The sequence below is a fragment of the Lepisma saccharinum genome, chromosome 22 (assembly GCF_977018435.1).
Source record: "Lepisma saccharinum chromosome 22, izLepSacc3.1, whole genome shotgun sequence".
Lineage (NCBI taxonomy): Eukaryota > Metazoa > Arthropoda > Insecta > Zygentoma > Lepismatidae > Lepisma > Lepisma saccharinum.
Window position 1 is genome coordinate 24409967 of NC_139250.1, and position 21919 is coordinate 24431885.

The 21919-nt window shown below is 36.5% G+C and overlaps 1 protein-coding gene across 1 annotated transcript in view; it reads right to left on the reverse strand.

Annotated features, from left to right (window-relative positions):
* The window catches only part of LOC146004615 (sodium channel protein Nach-like), a 70331-nt gene extending 48997 nt beyond the window's left edge, over positions 1-21334 (reverse strand). The window contains exons 1-5 of the mRNA XM_083143488.1: positions 21268-21334; positions 9963-10163; positions 9558-9717; positions 7260-7390; positions 4596-4701 (exon numbers count right to left, since the gene is read on the reverse strand). Coding sequence (XP_082999614.1) covers positions 4596-4701; positions 7260-7390; positions 9558-9717; positions 9963-10057 — 492 coding nt within the window. The 5' untranslated portion in view covers positions 10058-10163; positions 21268-21334. The remainder of the gene's footprint in view (positions 1-4595; positions 4702-7259; positions 7391-9557; positions 9718-9962; positions 10164-21267) is intronic.
* Positions 21335-21919: the final 585 nt, after the last annotated feature.

Genomic DNA, 21919 nt, shown 5'->3' on the forward strand with positions numbered 1-21919 from the left:
AAGTTTAATTTAAAATAAATTAGTACAAAAATAGCATAATATTCTTCGAAGCAACTCGAGACGGTACAAAAATATATGGTTGCAATGTAAAAGTTTTCCCGCCTTTTTTCTGGCTGTTTCTGATGGGTACAAAATTTTTAAATAGTGGTACAAAATGGTACATAAATAGTACAATATTTTGATGTGGAAAACATTGCCGAAACCGATGATGAGGTTGAGACGTTACTCTGTAACCCCAAATTTGATTATTTTTTTTCGACGGTAAATTGAGTGGTACAAAAATTATTTTTAGCATTTTTGAGTAGTACAAAAATAGTACAAAATTTGGCAAATGAGGTTTTGATGGTACAAAAATATGGGGTTACAAAGTAACGCAGCCAGGGAGGAAAATGCTGGAGCGTGGGATGTTAGCATGTACAATGTACGTACGTAGCGAGGAGGCTAGAGAGAGAACGGGAGTGGAATGTATTAATAGATGTTAGTGTATATGTGAGCCGGGTTTCATGGCACTAGTCGTGGCGGGCTTTCAACCTGGAAATTTTGATCGTATTAGTTTTATCTTTGCTTCTACCATCAATGAAAGTAACTTCATGGGAATTCTCGTTGACTTTTCGAAGAATAGTTGCTTTGTACTTATAGGAGGACGCAAAGGCTTTTGAAACTCCTGGAGTCGGGCTGGAATCTAGAATCCACACATGTTTTCCTGGTGAGTACTTAATTTGTCTACATGTGCGATCTGTGTACTGTTCCTGTTGTTCGAAAAAGGTTGTATAAATTGTCATGAGCGGCCTGACGTATGGATGTCAGGAGTTCAAGTCTTTGTGCGTTTGTCTGGGAGATGTTGTCAGGGGTTGTAGGGAGGACTGCGACTGCTAGGATCCTTGGATTATAACCAAACAAAGTAAAATATGGGCTTTGACGTAATCCAGAACGAGTTGGTGTTTTAAGTCCACTTTATGCACAGTAAGGCTAATGGGGACAGGACGTACAGTTTAAAGTGGGATCCGAACCACTGTTCGGAATAGTGTTCGGGAGACAATGGACTAGAAAAAATTCCTCAACAAGGGCTGTTGCTATGGTTTGTGAATCATGATTAGCCAAAAGAGCTGTGATGACGTATCTAGTACAACTATCGACTATTGATAGAAAATATTTGTATTTGTGTGTCTTAGAAGAAAGTAAGGGTCCACAGACGTAAAGATGAATTTGTTGGAAAGGAAGGGATGCAGGGGGGAATATCTGGAGGGTTTGGGGGGTAGAACCTTGTGGTTTCTTTGAAATCTGGCAAGAGATGCAATATCGAACCTTATCATAGACATATTTCTTCATGTTAAGGAAAAAGTAGCGCATGAACATTAAGTTATATGATTTTTGTGCGCCTTTGGTGACTTCCATTTATTTTATGTGTATGAATAAGGTGGAACACGTGATTTCTTAATGCGTGGGGAACGCAAAGCCTATCTCGACATCCTGTTTTGATTCTTGTTGTTCTGTACAAAATGTTATGTTTGAGTACATAAGAATAGGAGAGTTTTTCTAGCCTAGGATTGCTAGCTTGATCTTTGTTTTCTAAAATATCAATGATGTCTCACAAATAAGGGTCTTCACGCTGTTCTGTGCTAATATCAAAATCTTCTGATTGTGTATGAAATACTTGATGAGAGAACAGATCATCATCGTCATCCTTTTTGTCATGATTAGTCTTTTCAAGCGGTAAACTTTCACGGGAAAGTGCATCCGCAAGTTCACTTTTATTGGCGCTGATATTCCTGACTTCGAAGTCAAAATTTTGAAGAAAAAAGAAAGTGCTCTTCTTCCCAAAATGGAACTAGGATGTTTGGTTGAACGAAGATAGGATAATCCCTTGTTGTCTGTAAGAACCACAAATCGTTGATTCATAACAAGTAATTTTACGCCTGCGTAAAGTATTGTACAACATTCGGCGAATTCAAAATTCAACTAGACTTTCACAAATTCAGATATTTACATGAGAGCATTTGAAGACTAAAATTGGTAAACGCTGTAAGTGCTACAAGAATTCAAACACCGTTTTCCACGTTAAACTGTGAAAGTGAAAAGTGGCTGGTAGCTCTCTAAGTAATTCAAAGGGCATGTAAAAAGGAACTAGTGTGAACGTTCGTACGGGCTGATGTGCTGAACGATGCGATTTCCCAACATTTTCGTTTTTGACACTTACAACGTTTACCACTTTTAGTCCTCATTTATGCTTGTTTCATAACACAACTCAATGCGTGAACCAACATTTATATACAGTTATACTAAATGCATGGCTTGAGAATGTACCTTATTACGCTTTTGATTATAAACTAGGATCTCAAATTAATGCTACTAGGAATAGAAATAATCATCGAAAGGTTAAGGGACTTGGTGTTTGTTTCTTAAGTGGTTGACTGGCGTGATTTGCTTTCTTAAGCGATTATGCGAACTTACGTTTCAATTTAATTGTCGACGAAAACTTTGATGCAACTTTTATGTCTGTTTTGCGTGAATCACATGCGCGTTCTTATAATTTCAATGCAATCGTAGTAAAAGATTGAATTGACTCGGCACACAATTAACTTGGAAGTTCATGGGAACAATAAATATTTTATAGCATGTTTAATCGGTGAAAAATTATAGTTCTTTTCTTCGCAAAGCTTTGAACAACGAGAGAGATTGAAAGGTTCATACCTGACACGATTTGCAATTAGTTCACAGTTCATTTATCACAAGTTTAATGTACAACTAAGTCACGTACGTGTAATTTGCACTATAAAACACTTAAAAGAACTTCGTACAGTTGTGCTAATAATCCAATCCAAGATTAAATACTTTTGAAATACATGTGCATTCTCGAAAAATGCAAATGGCGTCCTTCGCATCAAAGAATTATACTAGTTGTATTGCCACGTAGGCCTAACCGGCCACATCGATCGAAGATGCGATGTTTCCCTGTTGCCGTTTATGTGCCAAGTAAGAGTGAAATTATCGTTGCTGTAAGCTTGCAAAGTTAGTACAGAGTTTTGCCACAAGGGGCAGCAAGTAACAATTATTGTTTGATATACCTGCCATCTGGCAGCGAAACCAACTACCACGTCAGTTGTACGGGAGATGCTTCACGTAGAAAATGTAAGAAAAGTGTATTTAGAAGAAATATCACGTTTCATTACACACTTTACCTTTTTTATCTATCTTCCATCCTTGAAGTTCGATATTGTGTACTGTCTGGTTATTTTACTTACATTAATTCTATATTTATTTTCACTTTACTTTAAATTGAAAGGGATGTGGTCGGCTCAGAAAAAAGTGTTACTCGTGCAATTATTGCAGAGAAATAACACCACAAGATTAAAATAAAGGTGGTATGGGAATAAACACTTATGATATGGAAAAAGATGGAAAGGAAAGAAACCAAGTAATTTCCTGTGGATTGATTCTGAAAATCATTTACGAACAAAATCACTGTAAGTCTTGCTAGCTCAGTCTGAATATTTTCAAAGGATTAAACATGGCCACATATATCAACGCACTCCAAAATTTTAACTCTTTCATTCAATATCGAAAAGAACAAGAGTTACGTTTCAAATACATGTCTCATCTGAGAGCTACCACTTACTTGTCTATATTTTCTAATTCTCAAATAAGAATAGTTTTTATCCGCTGCATTTTCTGACACATATAACTATTTGAATATGACTTCCCAATCAGGATTTCAGCAGATTATTATTTCTTCGTATTATTTCATTTGAAATTCACCATAACGCGCAAATATCTTATAAAACCAATTTCCACAAAGTACACATCAATTCTGGAGATTACTTTGGTGTTAATTATTATATATCGCTTATTTCCATACCTTATAAATTGTGTTGAAGTATTTTGACACACATATACGATGGGTGAATGAAAGATTTCGAACCTCACAGGGAAGGAGAGTTTGAGCTACAGTTTCTCATTATGATTTCTCTATATAATCACATAATCTCTATAATCACCCCCAGATCAATGCACTTATACATTCTGTGCTGCAATTTGTTGTTTACAGTCATCTGGCAGAACGATTTGTCCTGAGTCTCACACCACTCAATATCCGCCTTCCTCCGTGTGGAAGTGACGTTCTCGAAGTGAATTCTTCATAGCAAGGAAGAGATTAAAATCTGACGGGGGCAGGTCGGGGGAATAAGGTGGATGTGGTGAAGCCTCACTCAGCCAAAGCAGCCTGTGCAATGAGCCCTTTCCGACAGAGGTACCGAATCACGGCCCTGTCGGTAACTCTCTTCTCTCACACTTCATTCATTCTCAACCTGACAAAAAACATAGAAGAAAACATGTGAATTTCATAAAAGTTCGTATAGAGTGTCCTAAAATTCAAATTTTAAATCCTCCCAAATTCTAACTACCTGTCATCATTTCTTCCATGTGAGGTCAAATTTTTCACTCTCCCCTCGTACATAAATGCTTAGGTTCAACGAGAAACTTAGTTAAGAATCGAATTTGGAAGATCCTCTTAGAATATGTGTCGAAGTTTCTATTCTGGCAAAATATTCAGAAACAGAAAACATTTATGAAAAGATATCTAAGTAGATATTTATTACCTTCAGTGCCCGTTGTGGATCTGAAATGTTGGCTGAAGCATCGTCATTGTATCCCGTTTTAAATTGTATAACATTACTTGTTCTGGTTATGTTGCTCGTGTAGGCTCTTAAAAGTAGAAGAAAATAGTAAGAATAATTCCACAAATATACAATTTAGTAGAGAATGTTTGAAAGAGAGTTGCAACTAAAATAAGATACAAAAAAATTGTAGAATCAGAATGAATTTTCCACATTATTCTGTACATATACATACTAACCACATCAAATACATTTGCAACGTGCCACCACTCGTAACTCCAGTACGAGTGCACACAAAAATGATAAAATAAAGATTTAGTTTATAACGAAGACAAATTACTTCAATCTTGTACATTGTTGAACAAAAGTCGATATTAAGAAGAAATGTATTTAACTCGTGCTTAAACAACAAAATTTGCATGAAAGATAGTAATAATCCTAGCCATTTTGGATTTGAAAAACAATGAAAACATTGCATATATTATTTGGGACAATTATTAGCCTATAAATTCTGAATAAATATTGCAAAAATACGTGAATAATATTATAACATAAGATAAAACGTAAATATATACATGAGTTATGAAAACAATTAAGTATAAATAATTTAATCCAAGTTCTTAACTTGAAAGTATACGAATATGGTAAATGCCAATATACGACTGAAACCTGCCTAACATGGCGGTCGTTACACATTAAGTCAGTGGTTCTCAAGGTGTGGTACGCGTATTCCAAGGGGTACAAAAACTACTTGAAGGGAGTGGAAATCATCTCGGAGAGTTGTTTTTCATCCATGGTGTACCTAAAAAAAGTGCCGAAATAGACTAAATGTGAAGCTGGATCTCCGCTTGAAAGTTTCAAGTGCACAACCAGACATCAAGAAACTGTGTCAGGATATGCAGGCACATCCTTCTCACGAGGAACTCTGAGGATTTACAATAAAACTAAAATCGTGCTTGACTGTTTACAAACTTATTTTTGTGCTTTACCTTTTTTAATAACTCTGGAAAGAAATAAATGAAAATTAAAGTGTTTCACATTTTAATTTTTGTAACTAATCATAAAAGCTTGTAAACGTAGGAACACCCAATAACATAACAAACGAAGGATTCTAATGTTTATTTGTTTAACATCTTTCCTCATACAGACCGAATGCCATTTTCCTCTTTTGCAAATACACGACCCTATCATATCACAAACTCCCTACCAGTCAGGTAGTCAAAGCAATTCCCCAAAACCCACTATTCCGAGAAAACATATGGGGGGGATACAATAGACGTTTATTTACGACTAAAGGGTACAATGAGAAAATAGTTTCAGTACCCCTGCATTAAGTGATATAGAAACATCTTTGTGAAGCCAATCTATTGTGTTCTATTGTGTTCTATTTTTCATTGCCTCTATTGTCATTCTAGTGTTTCGGAACAATACGATACTAACAATAAATCCTCTTTAACAATGACGAATTAAAGAATAATATGAACAATTCCTGGTTATACAGATTATCAAAAAGAGACACAACCTTATGAGGAAATTCAGATGATTAATATTGTTAACTTTTTGCTTGTTAGGTGGTGAATAAAAGTGAAAACTTTATTAAAATGAGGCTATAGACTGCATATATAACTGATTAGGTAAACTTGTTGCTGTAGACATGTGATTAGGTGTGTTTCTTATTGTCTTGTATTTTCCTCTCCACTCACAGAAACCCCGGTTTCAGGTATTTAATGTATCACAGTCGCATCTTCATAACACTTTCTTATGGCACAGTGACCTGTGACCGATACATAATGATGGTGTGAAAGTTTCTCTTGACACTATACAGGCGACATACATGGTTTTAACCGGATAGTGATACAGCCCATATCGCTTTGAGTTTGAGTTGGTGTGCTAAGTCCACTCTATGCACGGTAAGGCTAATCGGGACTGGACCTAGAGTTTAAAGTGGGATCCAAACCACTTGTACCTCCACCGGGTATCGAACCCGGAACCCCTTGATTACAAGGCACAGCCCATATCGCCAAGAATGTAATGGTGTATTTGGAACACAGTTTTCATGGACAAGTAACCTCTCAGGGTTCGAGACCAGCTCGGTCTCCAGATGTATCATCACAAGACATTTCCTTGTGGGGTTACCTCAAGGATGCACCTCACTATTCCAGAATTGCAAGAAATTATTCAAGACTGTGTTTCACAGCAAATGTTAAAAATAGTATTCAAAACATGATTCGCCATATTCAACTGTGTGAGTATTTCCAGCACTTATTGTATATATTGTACAATAAATGGATCCCACATAACGTTGTGTTTCTTTTTGGTCGCCCTGGAGCATGGTGTGCTAGATCCAATTCATACTCCGGTATTTACATATTTAATTTCAAATTTATCGCAGCAACCAATATACCTGTTTTGATAATTTTCACAAAGTGATAACAAAATTGCAATCTACTCCAATTTTGTTTAAATGTATAGGTTCATTTAATCATTCGGCAGAAGCAAATCTTCAAGACTTACCCCATAAGACTTCAGGAGTACTCTTGCACGCTGACTTGTGGTGCTTGTTCCAGTTCTCCTGGTATGTAAAAAAATGAAGTTATTAAGATAACGAATAATGAAAAATTAAATAAGTACACTATCTGCACTTACTGCTCGTCTCCTAGTTCAATGTTGAACCCATAACATAGCCCATTGTCTGTCCATATAACTCTGGGCATGTAACAACATTTTGGGATTGTTATATTACTTTGAAGATATCTGTCCTCGCCAGTTAACATAACCTACAAATGGGTAATTGCAAAGCATAGTTAATAAATAAACTAGAAATTAATACCTCCTCCTTCAAAATATTTTTATTTGTAGTATGAAAAATGTGAAACTTGGAGTCAAAATACATACAAGTGTTTTGAATAATCTAAGCCAAATGAAATAATTGCCCATCATTTGGTATACATTTCTGAATTCATTTGGGAAAAGTTCCTGTGACAGTCATTTCACCCACTATATCAGAGCCAGTTAAGCATTTGCTCTCCAAGATATCAGAAAAGTTTATCTTAATTTGAATGGTGAAAAGGTAGAGATATTTTATTACAAATAATGTTGTTTTCTGCGATTTACAGGCTGTCAGTTACAACAACTAACTTCCATATCCAACAAATAATTAAATAACTCTTTCACAAGAGACATCAGAATCATGCTGACTGCCGTGACTAGGGATGTGCGGGCTGAAAAAAGTTTGGACATGACGGGATTGAAAAGGAAATATTACTAATCCTGACATTCGGGATTGAAGAGATTCGCCATTTCCTGACAATTTTGGAAAATCTTCTAGACGGGAAAGTTTCAAATACTATTTCCCCTTGTTGTTGTTTCTCACTTCTAGAATAATCACTGTTAACTTCAAAAAAGTTCAAGCAGACTGCAGAAAATATCAAGAATTATCCTCTCTTAAATAAGATCTTTGGAATTTCTCGGCTGTTCTGGATTACGAAAAGTTAGGGGAGAAAAATTCCAGAAATCTGGATCTGATCTTGATAATTCGCAACCCATCATTTTGAATTATTTTATTTCTTACAGTACCCTTCGTCACGTAAAAATATTGATCAAAGGTACCTTAAAGGATAGTAAATAAAATGGCCTTTGTTTGATATCTGTGCTTTGTGAAACAGTACAAAAGGACAAGAAACTCTTCATCAACAAAGTGATAAATGCTCACGGAAAGGATGCAACGTGAAGCCAGTTTCTATCTAGACAGCAGACATACCACCAAGCCATCATCAATTTATTTTCATTTTTATGATTTGTAAAGTATAATAATACTAGCAATAATAAAAGTAATAAATATTTCTATGACTGAAGGGCAAGATATAAAATCTTACTCTGAGAAAAAATACTGCGGGTGCCCTTGTAACTGATATTGTTTGCTTCATCTCCACACACTCCTAGAAGTATTTTGTGGTTCTATGGACCCATACATTCCTCTCCTTCCAGGAATTCAGTCATTGCTCTCAGCTATGTTCTGTCATCCATGTTGATTTTTTATCAAATTTCGAAAAGGAATATATCCACACAGTGATACCACACTACATGTCAGCGCAGTTCTATCAAAAGCAGTAAGAAATTTGAAAATATATCGAGGAGAAGAAACTACTTTCAATATGCTCTGCCTAAAATTAAATGCTTTCTGGCCAAGGAAAGTAGGTATTATCAGTATTATATAATTTCAAAAACAGGGAAATCGCAGAAAAATTGAACCTAACAATGAAATAATAATATTAATAATAAAATATGAATTCATTCGTTTGTTACACACAATATAAAAGTAGTATTCATATATAGAAAATTGAAGTAAGAGTCTATCCAACAAACTGAAATAGCCACATTCTATGCTATCTGCAGAATATCTTTATCTTTGTCAACACTACATGAATACATGGGTATTACCAATTGCAGAGATGAAACAATTCCATCCTAAATAGACTACAGCCAAAATATCTCCATTTGTTTACAATTTGGAGCAAGAACATTTGCATTGTCAATGGACGATATGTTATGTTTTGTGATATCTTGTTTTATGAGGTAGCTAAGAATAAGATAAGAATGCATTACATGATCAACTGAGATTTATACTTATGTAGTATTTACTATTAGTTAGAATGGTTCCTAAAACGATGTCTACAATTGACATTACATTAGCTGTAAATGAATAGAATTGAAAACGAAATTTTTAGTGCAAATAGTATTACACTAATACACAAACCCAGTAGTAATGGACTAACTAAAACCTTCTATTAAAATATAATAATAATTATTATTATTATTTGAATATTGTGCATGGTTTTGGGGTTTATATACTATTTAAGGTATCAACGAATCAAATAATTTTGTAATGGCAAGATTTCTAAATTTAAAATATTATACTGTACAGAATTACATGATTTTGTTTACCTGTTTAACCAAATCACCCAGTTGAATTGAAGGTAGTGTCAATTTGCTGGAAAATTCTTGAATAGTCTTTAAACTTTGTGCATCTACTTTAGAAAGAGCAATAGCAAATCTTCTGTACAAATTTTCATCAGTTTTATTGTTTTTGTCTTCAACTAATACACTGTAATTTAAAATAAAAATTAATCATTTTTACATATACAAGATATGTGCATGCAAGATCTTTCATACAAGATGTGTGGTAGTATTTCAAACATACCGATTTGGTGAAAGCCAGCATGAGAACATTCAGAAGTACAATAAGCTTACAGTCTATGGAGTATACTATATACAGTTTCAGTTTAGTAAACTAGATATTTGATAAACGTAGCAAAGAAGATATACATCAGTCATTCCTTTCCCACTCACCTCTCTACAAATGCATTAATTTTATTAGTATCGGTAACATTGTCAGGACAGACGGTCAATGCAGGAAATGTTGTGGACCATTCATTGTAATTCATCTCAATTACAACAATTGTTGGCTTCTCTTCGAATTTTGTCCATGATTTGAATGTAAGTAAAGCAGCAAACACTAAACTTGTGATGAATGTAGCCAACCATAAAATCCTGTTAAAGGTAGACGAAATTAATTTACGTCAAAAGCATGCAGATATACAAGGTGAATCAAATGTCCCTTAAAACTCAACGTAGAATTATATCACTAAAAGAAATAATTTATAGAATAATGTACAAAAGGATTTCTTAGGTATCAGAATCAGTTTTGGTTAAAGTACATTAATCTTGTAATCATTTTATGGTGTTTATTAGGCTCTAAAAAGGAAAATAAAGGAATCAAAATATATATGTACTGATGGTGTGAAGCTCACATGAAAGGAAATGTAATATGTAAACTGTAAACACACTTAATGTTTTCTTGATTTAAAATTCAATAATTTTTATGGGCAACAAGAGCAAACATTTTGTTTTGAAAAATATACAAAATACTAATCATGTTAAATCGTAAATAGTGATATTATCATGAATCTGTAAACATTATAGTTTCATTAACACATTCAACAAACATTTCCATACTAGGTTCATATATACGACATCAGAAACAGAATAAAGTATATTTACATATAATCTATTATTCGCTTTAATCAAACTGTTCAAATATTTTACAGGGCCGTTTACTAGAAAAAGCCTTTCTCTAAAATATGGTGCCAAAAACCATACAAGCAATATTAATGAGTGATTTTTTTTTAAAACAAACTCTTCGTAGCTTCTCACGCTGTATATTTTGAGGGGCTTACAGCCTGTCACGCTGTATGTTAACCTCACCGGCAGTGTGGTCAACTTGGCGTAGCCTTTCACACTGCATATTTTGAGGGGCTCACAGCTTTTTACGCTGTATGTTAACCTCACTGGGCCCCTTGGCATAAGGTGTTGTCAACTTATGTGTTCGGGTCATATTATTCTTTCACACTCTAATCTAAACTAACATCGTACTCTATTACGACCCTATCTAACCTAAGTAGATGGCATCTTACGACCAGTGTTGCCACAATCTGAGAGCACAATTTCCCTTTCCAAGGGGCAAAATTTCCCTCTTTGGACCAATTTTTCCCTTCACCTAAACAAATAATAATAATAATTATTATTATTATTATTAGCAGTGGTATTATTTGTAGTAACAGAAGCAGCAGTAGTAGTAGTAATATTTCCGTTGGTCCATGCTCGTATGAATAAAAAATGAAACAAAATTTTCACATCCATGTCAGCTTCATCGCTTTCTGGTCAGATGCCCCAGGTTTGAATCCCGGTCAAGAATCCACTAAATCGTTAATTCTCATCGTTACAATTATCCGAAGGTATACAGAAAAGCGACGTGCAATAAACAAAAAAGAAATATAAGTAAATACTGGCTTGTATTCAAAGGAGCAGAAATAAGAAGGTACAGATAAAAATAAAAATGTGGATATGAAACTGAAACTTAACATATAATGTAGAGTCAGATATCTTAAAATTTCCCTGAAATTGTGGTATTTTTAATTGAAATTCCCTTTCCTCTTTTAGATAAAATTTCGGTCCAAATTTCCCTGCAAAAGAGAAATTTCCCTTCATGTGGCAACACTGCTTACGACCTGAACTACGTTACCCTGGCAACTCATGTTACCCTAGAAATCGGTGTGTTGCCAACTCAACCTAACGTAAATGGATAGCATGTAATACTAATATACCAATTTTGCGCCTGGAAATGTAGCTCCTGGGGCTTGCCTTACGGTGCTCAGTGATGACGTAGTGTTCCAAATCGCGCGCATAAAAATAACCATGCCTATGAGCTTGTTCTGGTTCAAAAAGCAGACTGTCATGGAAGCGCCGAGTCAGGCTGCAAATATTCTATGCTGCGTATTCTAGCTTCTTGCAGTCTCATACGCTGTGTGTGTTCTATCTTTCTTGTAATCCTCTACGCTGTAGTTTGGCGAGGGGAATCCTGGTGGTGTCGACCAGATGACACGTAACGAGCGTACTCCCTCCCCAAGGTTCTGGGTGTCTATTTTTGATAAAGGCGAAAGTGGACAACACGCACACCTATACTTGGCACCCCTGCTCGAGCTCCTTTCTCTGTTATCAATTTACTTGTATTATGTGAGTGGCTGTTGCTTCTACAAGTTTCTAGGACCTTCTAGAACTCTTTAATTCTAGGTGACTTGATAGGTATCCTCACAACACTGAGGTTAGGCGCTGAAAATTTTCATTTTCTTTTTTTCCTGTTTCCAGTATTTCCATGTCATAGACCATCACTAAATTTTCATTTTCTTTTTTTCCTGTTTCCAGTATTTCCATGTCATAGACCATCACTAAACACATCTTTTGTTGCCTTCAAACATCAACAGTGTTGCCACTGTACCTCATAATTTTTTTAAAACACCTATTTGGACCGGTACGCCTTTACGAGACATTTCAGGATTGGCTATACGCGAAAACGACCGGTTTTCTTCTCTGAACTATAGATGGCGAAATAGTCCACCTACCCAAGGTGGAAATTGACGTCCAAATTTCCGTACCAATGTTTGACATGCAATTTTCCATGCTTTGTGGAAAAATAAATTTACACTTTCACTTATATTTGGCAACACTGCATGAACAACACTGCACCCCGTTTGTTATTTCTATGTTTAGAAATATCTACTTGGACAGGGCTAACATCTGGTGTATGACTCATGTATGTACAGGTTTCGGTTACAAAGTAACGCCACTCTTAATTCCCAGTTGCGCCGTTCGTGGGACACCCTGTAGATCGAATTGATACGGGGTTATTCTGCATTTCTTTCATAATAACAAATTAATTTTAGGTTTTAAAAAATACTGTACACACACAAACAGCTTTCCAGATGCGAAAATTTATATATATATATATATATATATATATATAATCCAAGTTTACGCGTATTAGAAATTCTTGCACAAAAAAAATCATTAGCTGCTGACCCGGCTAGCTGTATTATATACCGAAGTGCAAGTGGACTGCTTAGCGCCTAGCTATTTATGACACACCCAGAACATACTTAAATAAATAACAAGGGCTTTAGCATATTAGCTATTTGTTTCATGAGGTTTTACCGACCTGCCAGCTGTAGTATATACCGGTGTGCAAGCAACCTGCTTGGCGCCTGGCGACTTCTGACGCTTTGTGAACATTCATATGTCATATGGACTGACGATTAAGGGTTGAGACATGGTGAATGAGTACATCTATATCAGAGCTCTTTATCCAGTAAAGCACAAATTCCTGACCATTTCCCTTCTTGCAAATATTATCTGCTAAAATCAGGACTTTTAGCGTCAATGATCTACTTTTTCAAACGTAAATTTCACCCTTTCATAATTCATATATAACAATGGCTAATACACAGTCTTGTAGCTTACAGTTTGCTGATCATGTTGGTTTATGTTCCACATCGATAGGATAATTAGGGACTGAGATATTTCAGATTCGGTAACCCCTTACGACACCACCAAATGGTGGATCTTTATAACAAATATGGCTGCCACTCAAAACCTACAGCCACTAAAATTAAAATAATGACTGTTTTCAACTAACAACATGGTACAGTAACTGCACGGAAAAAAAATATATTTTTAAAAAAATTGTCGAGTGACATGGGTTGGACCACTTGACATGGATTGTCCCGCATAACATCTTAATGTCCTGCTAGGTGTGTAGTGTATAGGGAGAGCATGAGGACTGCTTGGCACCTGGTGATTTCTGACGCCTTGTGAACATACATATGTCATAAGGACTGACGATAATTTTTTTTAACAGACCTAGTAATGAGTTATAACTTGAGCTGTCTTGCAAGTCTCTCGAGTTTGATATCTGGTGAAGGAATATGATGCCACTATAAACTGTAAACAAAATATGCAGTCCCTGGTTTCAGATGGACGAGGCTTATGAACCTCGACCTGTACAGTTGTACAATCTGGCAATGATTTGTTTTGTTCTTGTTGTTTTTTAAAGCATAGCTGTGTGTTTCCGCTTATTTCAATATCAGCGAGCGTAATATGCAAAAACACAGCTGTAATCGCACAACTCATCGACTACAAGGCAACAATGTTAGGAAGTATGTGCCCCAAGAATACAAAATTTAAAATCACTAATGTGACATGAACTCCCTTCACTTGTGTGTGTTTGAATATGTGAAAATGAGGCACTTTGAATAATCGAGGAGAACAATCACAAAAACAGCTTGCAACGGTATGGAGAGGGATCACGAGTTCAAACTTCATAAGATTTTTGTTAACCTGCAAAAGCCCAGGGCGTACGAAGGTCACTACGAAAATTGTAAAAAGAAAGAAGAAGCGATGCTATTTTGGCTAATGGCAAAGATGAGGATGAATAATGGTTATTTTGATGAAATTGACGAAGTGGGGCACTTAGATAACACACGTCTGCTTCGAAGTGCATTACGCCAACAACTACAATTGTCCCCCCCCTCCCCACACGAGGCGATTAACAGAGGTATACTTTTGTCGGTCTACGACTCTGAGGGCTTAAGTTACTATGTTTGCCTTTAGCTGTACATATTAAAAAAATTACCTGAGCAATAAAATGTAAAAATACCCATCCTGACCTTCGTCGGATGACGTAGTGGTAACGTTGTTGCAATCCCACCCCAGATAGGATGTCAACGATGCGATCACAACTAACATGTGATTATTCAAAATTCAAATAGTGCAGTGGGAAACAACCAAGTAACTAACTCTCTAAGTCTCTTAAACACGAAGAGAGCAAATACAAGACCATCCTGATCTCAGAAAGATCTACCTATTCACTCTTTTTCCATCCTAACCGATTTTGCTTTTAGGTCCATTCAACCCGTCATGGCATACTGACTTTTTTGCGAGCTACCACTGCCCATCCCCTTCATGGTGGTGGAAGCGAATCTATTTATCCTTGCCAAGTTGGACATAAAAGAGCATGGTGTGTGGGAGATTAATTTATACACGTGGTTGCTTGGCTCACTTTCTTGATGCTTACAGAGGATGACAAGATACCCAAGGATGCTATAGCTTATGCGCCATGGAATTGAGATTGAGACATTTTCTTAAGCACAAGGAAGCACATATTTTGGTGAGTGTAAAGAATTAAAAAAGTCACAAGGGATTGAGGTATGGTTCGAATCTCTCTGTCTAGGTATGGATGCAGACAGATACGAAGTTTTGTGTGTGGACACAATTGATAATGGAAAAATGCCTTATCACCCCGATAGCATAGTGGTAATGTTCTTCTTGCCTTGTTCCCATCGATAACATAGTGGTTACACCAAAAAAAAAAACTGTCCCCTATTAAGAAGTTTTTCTCCAAATTATTCAACCATTCTCTCTCTTCTACTCAAATCTTCGTAACCAAAAAAGGTTTTGTCGAACGTTTAGACGACTACGAAAACGTTGAAACGTATGACGTAATGATAAAACATTGTTGCATTGTAATCAAATGTATTCTTTGAATATGCGGAACAGTTCTCTCTAACCTAACTGAACATTGAAAAATAAAATTCAACAAATTAATGTTATTAATAGAGTTAAACATTTGCCACTCTGAAATGGCGACGGAGAACACCTAGGCTATCATAACATCATTTTCAGGAGGATAATAATAGCAATATCCTTATGAACGTGCATATTAAGGATTGGGCCCAAGGGATTTTATTTCACTATTTTATTTACTACACTCGTTTCTAACCTGTCCACATTGGAGACCGAAAACACAAGTACGAGACACTAACTTAAGAGCGGACATACAAAACTCTGCAGGAATATGACAGAGCGCATCTTAAAACTTCAGTAGCTATTTGACATGGTATTCTCTCTCTCTCTCTCTACCCCTCCTTAAATTCGATTAAAATAAGAAAAGGAAAGGCACAAATATTCCGGTTCTTGAATAAGAAGCGCGTATGCCTTCAGAAAGAGAGAAGAAGAAATAAATAAATCAACGTATGCATATTCTTCATGTACTACGTGTGTTTAAAGCTTGGTAGCAATGTGACAAGAAACAGTATGTTTTTTTTAGTCTTCAAGGAATTTTGTTTTTCAACTTTTTGCTGGGTGGCTCAACAGGAGTGGACGAAATAGCTTATTCATACAAACTGGAAGCTTGCTTTCTCCCCAACAATTGAAAACACATTATTTTCCGTGTAATATCGACTCAACTACCTTTCTAAGATGCTAGAATGCCTACTACAAGCTTGGTGACTGAACACTAAAAAACCACCAAGCGACTTACTTCACAGCACTGTCACTTAGTTTCAACAAAAACAGTTCAAAGCTTCTCGGGTGTCCTGCAAGGTTCGGCATTTCTTTTATAGCAAGCAGAAGAACTCGCTTTGCAATATGCTCACTGTGTCGGTTTTCGCATACATCATAACTGTGTTTGTGTCTGTACTGTGAGTTAAAAAAAACATGGAATATTTCAGGCAATGCGACCTCTTCTTACGTGATCCGAACTTCGAACAGAAACTTGCAAGTATGCTTGCCGAGATTTCAAGTGACGTATCAGATATAGAATTTTTGCTTGGTGCTAATATAACTGTGATGTCAGAAGACATTACATTTACAATACTTATCTCTATTGCGATATAGGAACAGATGGACTAGAGATATGTGAAGACGAGAAAAAGCTTTCTATACATAGGCAGGCCGTAGTACGACTGTGTAAACCTAATTTTGATACCAGCAGAAATGTAACTAATGATAACTGGTACACTTCCATGGAACTTGTAAATGTACTCTTAAAAACTGGGCTAACTCTTGTAGGAACAATGAAAAAGAACAGAAAAGAGATTTCACCACAATTTCAGGCTCAAAAAGAAAGAAAAGTTGGAAATAGTATATACAGCTTTACGAAGAGTGTTACAATAGTTTCTCAAGAACCTAAAAAAGAGGAAAGCCGTAATTCTCATTTCAAAATTTTGTGTTTTGTCTAATAATTGATTAAATTAAGTACCGAACATTATCGAAAAGCAATTCTCGAAACATTATACTGAAATGTTTACTTTATAATAAGTGTCCTTGCATAGCCATTCCAGTCTTCGAACTGCTTCCAACACGGCTTCTGCTTGCTTTTCAATAAAATCTAAATTATGTGCAGTTCACGGTGCTATCGTGTCTCACTGCTACAAGGAAAATCCTACAGGAGTTTATTTTTCCTGGAGCTCTGAGACTCACCAAACCCTATATGGTACTGACTATCCTCATCGTTGCGATGTAAAAAGGAACATGGGTGTCCGTGTTCTGAATAGAAGGGCCAGAAAATCGCATGTCACGGCTTTTGATGTTATCTATAAAAAGCATAACGAGAATGAGGATCGTGTCGGAAATAAACTTGTAGAGGGCGAGGCTTGCAGCATGAAGTTTCGAGAATGCCGGTTCCTAATAGCTTGGTATTAACTAACTAACTCTTGCCTTCCATCTCTCACCCTATCCATGAGCAAGATCAATCCAATTTTGTATCTAATTCTGTGCAAATCACACGGCTGGAAGCTTGCGTGTATTACCCTCACTGTTTATTCTATTCGCTAGCTTTTGACCTTGACCATTGATCATGCATTCTTATTGCATGTTTCCCATGTGAGCACAAAATATATATTTTTCTCTTGGATCAATCATGACTATGAGAATAAGAGGATCAGAAATACAATGTTATTTAACAAGTAGTATATATGTTAAAAGTTCCTAGATGTACTTGACACAAGGATATAATTACCAGAGAATGATTGATTGAATTGTAGTTATAAGTTCACTTTATTCACGGAAAGGCTAATCGGGATTGGACCTGTAGATTAAAATGGGGTTCGAACCTTCATGTGCCTCCAACAGGTATCAAACCTGGCACCTTTTGATTACAAGGCGAAAACGCTACCACTCCGCCATAGGCAAGGCATAATTACCAGACAATAAATGCAACCGACACGGAGAGAGGGGCTTCATATTGCAAAGCGAGTTCTTCTGCTTGCTATAAAAAAAGCCGAACCTTGCAGGACACCCGGGAAGCCTTGGACTGTTCTTGTTGAAACTAAGTGACAGTGCTGTGAATTATATCGCTTGGTGGTTTTTTAGTGTTCAGTCACCAAGCCCGTCGTAGGCATTCTAACATCTTAGAAAGGTAGTCGAGTCGATATTTCACTGGAAATAATGTGTTTTCCATTGTTGGGGAGAAAGCAAGCTTCCAGTTTGTATGAATAAGCTATTTCGTCCATTCCTGTTGAGCCACCCAGCAAAAAGTTGAAAAACAAACAAAAAAAAATATGCATATTCAAATACACACAAGTGAAGGGAGTACATGTGACATTAGTGATTTTAAATTGTGTATTCTTGGGGCACACACTTCCTAACATTGTTGCCTTGTAGTCGATGAGTTGTGCGATTACAGCTGTGTTGTTGCATATTAGGCTTATGAACCTCGTCCATCTCATGCCAGGGACTGCATATTTTGTTTACCGTTTATAGTGGCATCATGTTTCTTCACCAGATATCAAACTCGAGAGACTTACAAGACTGCACAAGTTATAACTCATTACTAGGTCTGTTAAAAAATAATAATCGTCAGTCCATATGACATATGAATGTTCACAAAGCGTCAGAAGTCGACAGGCGCCAAGCAGGTTGCTTGCACACCGGTATATACTACAGCTGGCAGGTTGGTAAAACCTCATGCGACAAATAGCTAATACGCTAAAGCCTTTGTAATTTATTTAAGTATGTTCTCGGTGTGTCAGAAATGGCCAGGCGCCAAACAGGCCACTTGCACTTCGGTATACACGTATACTACAGCTAGCAGGGCCAGTACCACTTTTTTTTTTTTTTTTTTTTTTTTTTTTTTGTGCATGAATTTCTAATACGCGTAATCTTGATTTATATATATGTAAATTTTCGCATCTGGAAAGTTATGAGTGTACAGCATTTTTTTAAAAAACCTAAAATTAATTTGTTATCACGAAAAAATGCAAAATATTCCCGTATCAATTCGATCCAGCTACGTATCTGAATCGAAGATACTATTTCCATATTTTCATATCATCATATGCACCAATTATACCTGCCGCAAAATTAGTTTGGTATTGACGCTTGAGATGCACGTGGGAAAATCGGATCTACGTAAGTGCGGGAGGGTAGGTTGCTGACATGCCAGCCAATCAAAATCTTCCAAGTGCTTCACCCAATCCCTGGTTACCTAGCAACAGTAAAGTTTATCTCGGTGTTGCTGCTTATCGGCGATTCTTCCTGCGATCAGTTTTCATGTTGTTGGCAGAGGACGTGTTGTTTGTTTGTTGCTTTGCGTTGCTGTGATATTTTAACCGGTCCGTTTGTTTAATGTTCATTGAATTTAGAGTATTCTTTGTTGTATGTAGCGTGTTGTGTTAGTGTGTTATTTTTTGTACATAATTTTCTGTGATCTGCTTGAGAGTCGTGTGCTTATGGGAATAATGCCAAGCACAGGAGGCAATACTCGGGATGACAATGTACCAAAGAGGCCATGCACTAAAAGAAAAAGGAATTCCTCTCAAAGGCCAAACGCGGTAGATGGTTTGTTCTGATCGCAAATAAGTTGAGCAAGAGAGAAACAATGGGGGTCCTATCATTTCTGTAAATAAAGTTCTGGACAGGACTGCTGCTGCTGTCGGCGTGTCTAAGAACAATCATAGAGAAATAAAAATATAATGTGGTAGAGATAAATATATAAATAAATCAATGCGAGGCTTCAAAACTGCAAACCCCAGGAAAGAAGAGGAATATCAGTAAACGCGTGACAAATTTAGATACCTTTCAGCCGATTGCTAGAATAACCTGAGTTGCCAGGGTAACTTAGTTCAGGTCGTAAGGTGCTATCTACTTAGGTTAGATAGGGTCGTAATAGAGTACGATGTTAGTTTAGATTAGAGTGTAAAAAAGTAACATGACTCGACAACATAAGTTAACAATACCGTATGCCAAGGGGCCCAGTGAGGTTAACATACAGCGTAAAAAGCTGTGAGCCCCTCAAAATATACAGTATGAAAGGCTACGCCAAGTTCACAACACTGCCGGTGAAGTTAACATACAACATGAAAGGCTGTAAGTTCCTGAAAATATACAGCGTGAGAAGCTACGAAGAGTTGCCAACACTGCCGGTGAGGTTAACATACAGCGTGAAAGGCTGTGAGCACCTCAAAATATACAGCATGAAAAGCTAAGACAGGGTTGCAAACCCCTTGATTTAGGTTAGGTTAGGACAAGAAAGTCGATGAGAAAATTCTGGTAATTTTTTAGGGGGTTGGCAACACTGCGTGCTCCATTTTCTGCCTTACATGGTTGTCTTCGTAAGGGGGAGCTCCATTTTCTGATGCTCAACGCGAGCACTACCTCTACCATGCTGCGTCAAAACTTTGCTCGTGTGCACCGAAGATTGGTGTCAGCGAGAAAATAATAAAATAAAAAAATGAAAATAAAAATGCACTCACCTGTATTGGAGTCTCCGTGGTCTAGTCAGATGGGTGATGATGTAAGGTAGGAATTTTTCCTGCCTTGTCCTTGCAGAAAGCGGCTCTGGGGCTCATCTTGTGGGTAATGCTTGGCGGGAATGACTGTCAAAGCGTCTAGCTGATCAGATCATCTCCAAAATTGCCGAGATCGAGAATGTGTGGAGCCCTATCCTCACACCCCCCCCAAATATGCTTTCATTGCACCGTTCCATGCTTGGCAAACTTTACCTTTTACCCTAACCTTACCTTACTTACCTGTTACTCGCATGGTAACTCGATCCATTTAAAACGGGGCGTTTTTACTTTGTTTTAATGTTTTTATACTAAAATAACATTTTCCACCTCAACGAAATGGTGCTTATGTTCTCAACTGCAAATGAACATTTCTTTATAGTGCATTCAAGTCGAACAGAATTGCGAAACTTGCATTAAATTAATAAAATAATATTTTCTTATTCTTTGCAAAAATATTAAAATAGCTGCTCCGAGAAGTCACGTGTCTTTGTTTTAAATTTCTGTGTTGGTTACGTAACTGGCCTTACTCATTTGTAGGATTTATGAAGATAGAGAGACAGAGAATTAACTAATATATTTTTACCTCAAGAGGAATACATATGATTACAATTTTGTAAGTTTCATGAAAATTATTTCAAATTGGCAAAATACATAATTTACATTTAATACAAAGAGTAATTGAATATAAACCTTACCTCTCTGAAAGAAATATACTTTTTTCTCCTGTGTATGATAATCCATGGAAAGACGTTTCTTTCAAATAATCTCTGACAATTTTCATGATGGCCAACTCCAGTCGTAACAACTCTCGACTCAGCTATGTGAAGGGATAAGGGCTCTTCGTTAGTATTTCTCACATAATAATGTGTTATTCACATACTTAATTGACAAGCATTTAATTAAGTGATGCATTAGGATTTTTATTAACGAATACATTTCTTAACACTTTGTTCTCTTAATTCTTAAAAAAGTATAAATATTCGTGTGGGGTACATGAGCAATCAGCTCAAAGGAATGGTTTTTCATCCATGGTGTACCTAAAATACAAGTACAGAAATAGTCTAAATTTGGAGCTGAATCTCCTCTTGAAAGTTTCAAGTGCACAACCAGACAACAAGAAACTCTGTGAGGCTATGCAGGCACACATTTCTCACTAGACATTCTGAGGATTTACAATAGAAACTCCACAACTGCGGTGGACAGTTTGTTGATTTTATGTTATTTGTTTTTTTTACTTCGCTTTTCTGCCACTTTTGGCTAATTGCGAAGATCGGGATGAGTGATGATGTGATGAAATTGATGAATGGACACTCACAAACACTCATGCCCAGGCCAGGATTCGAACCC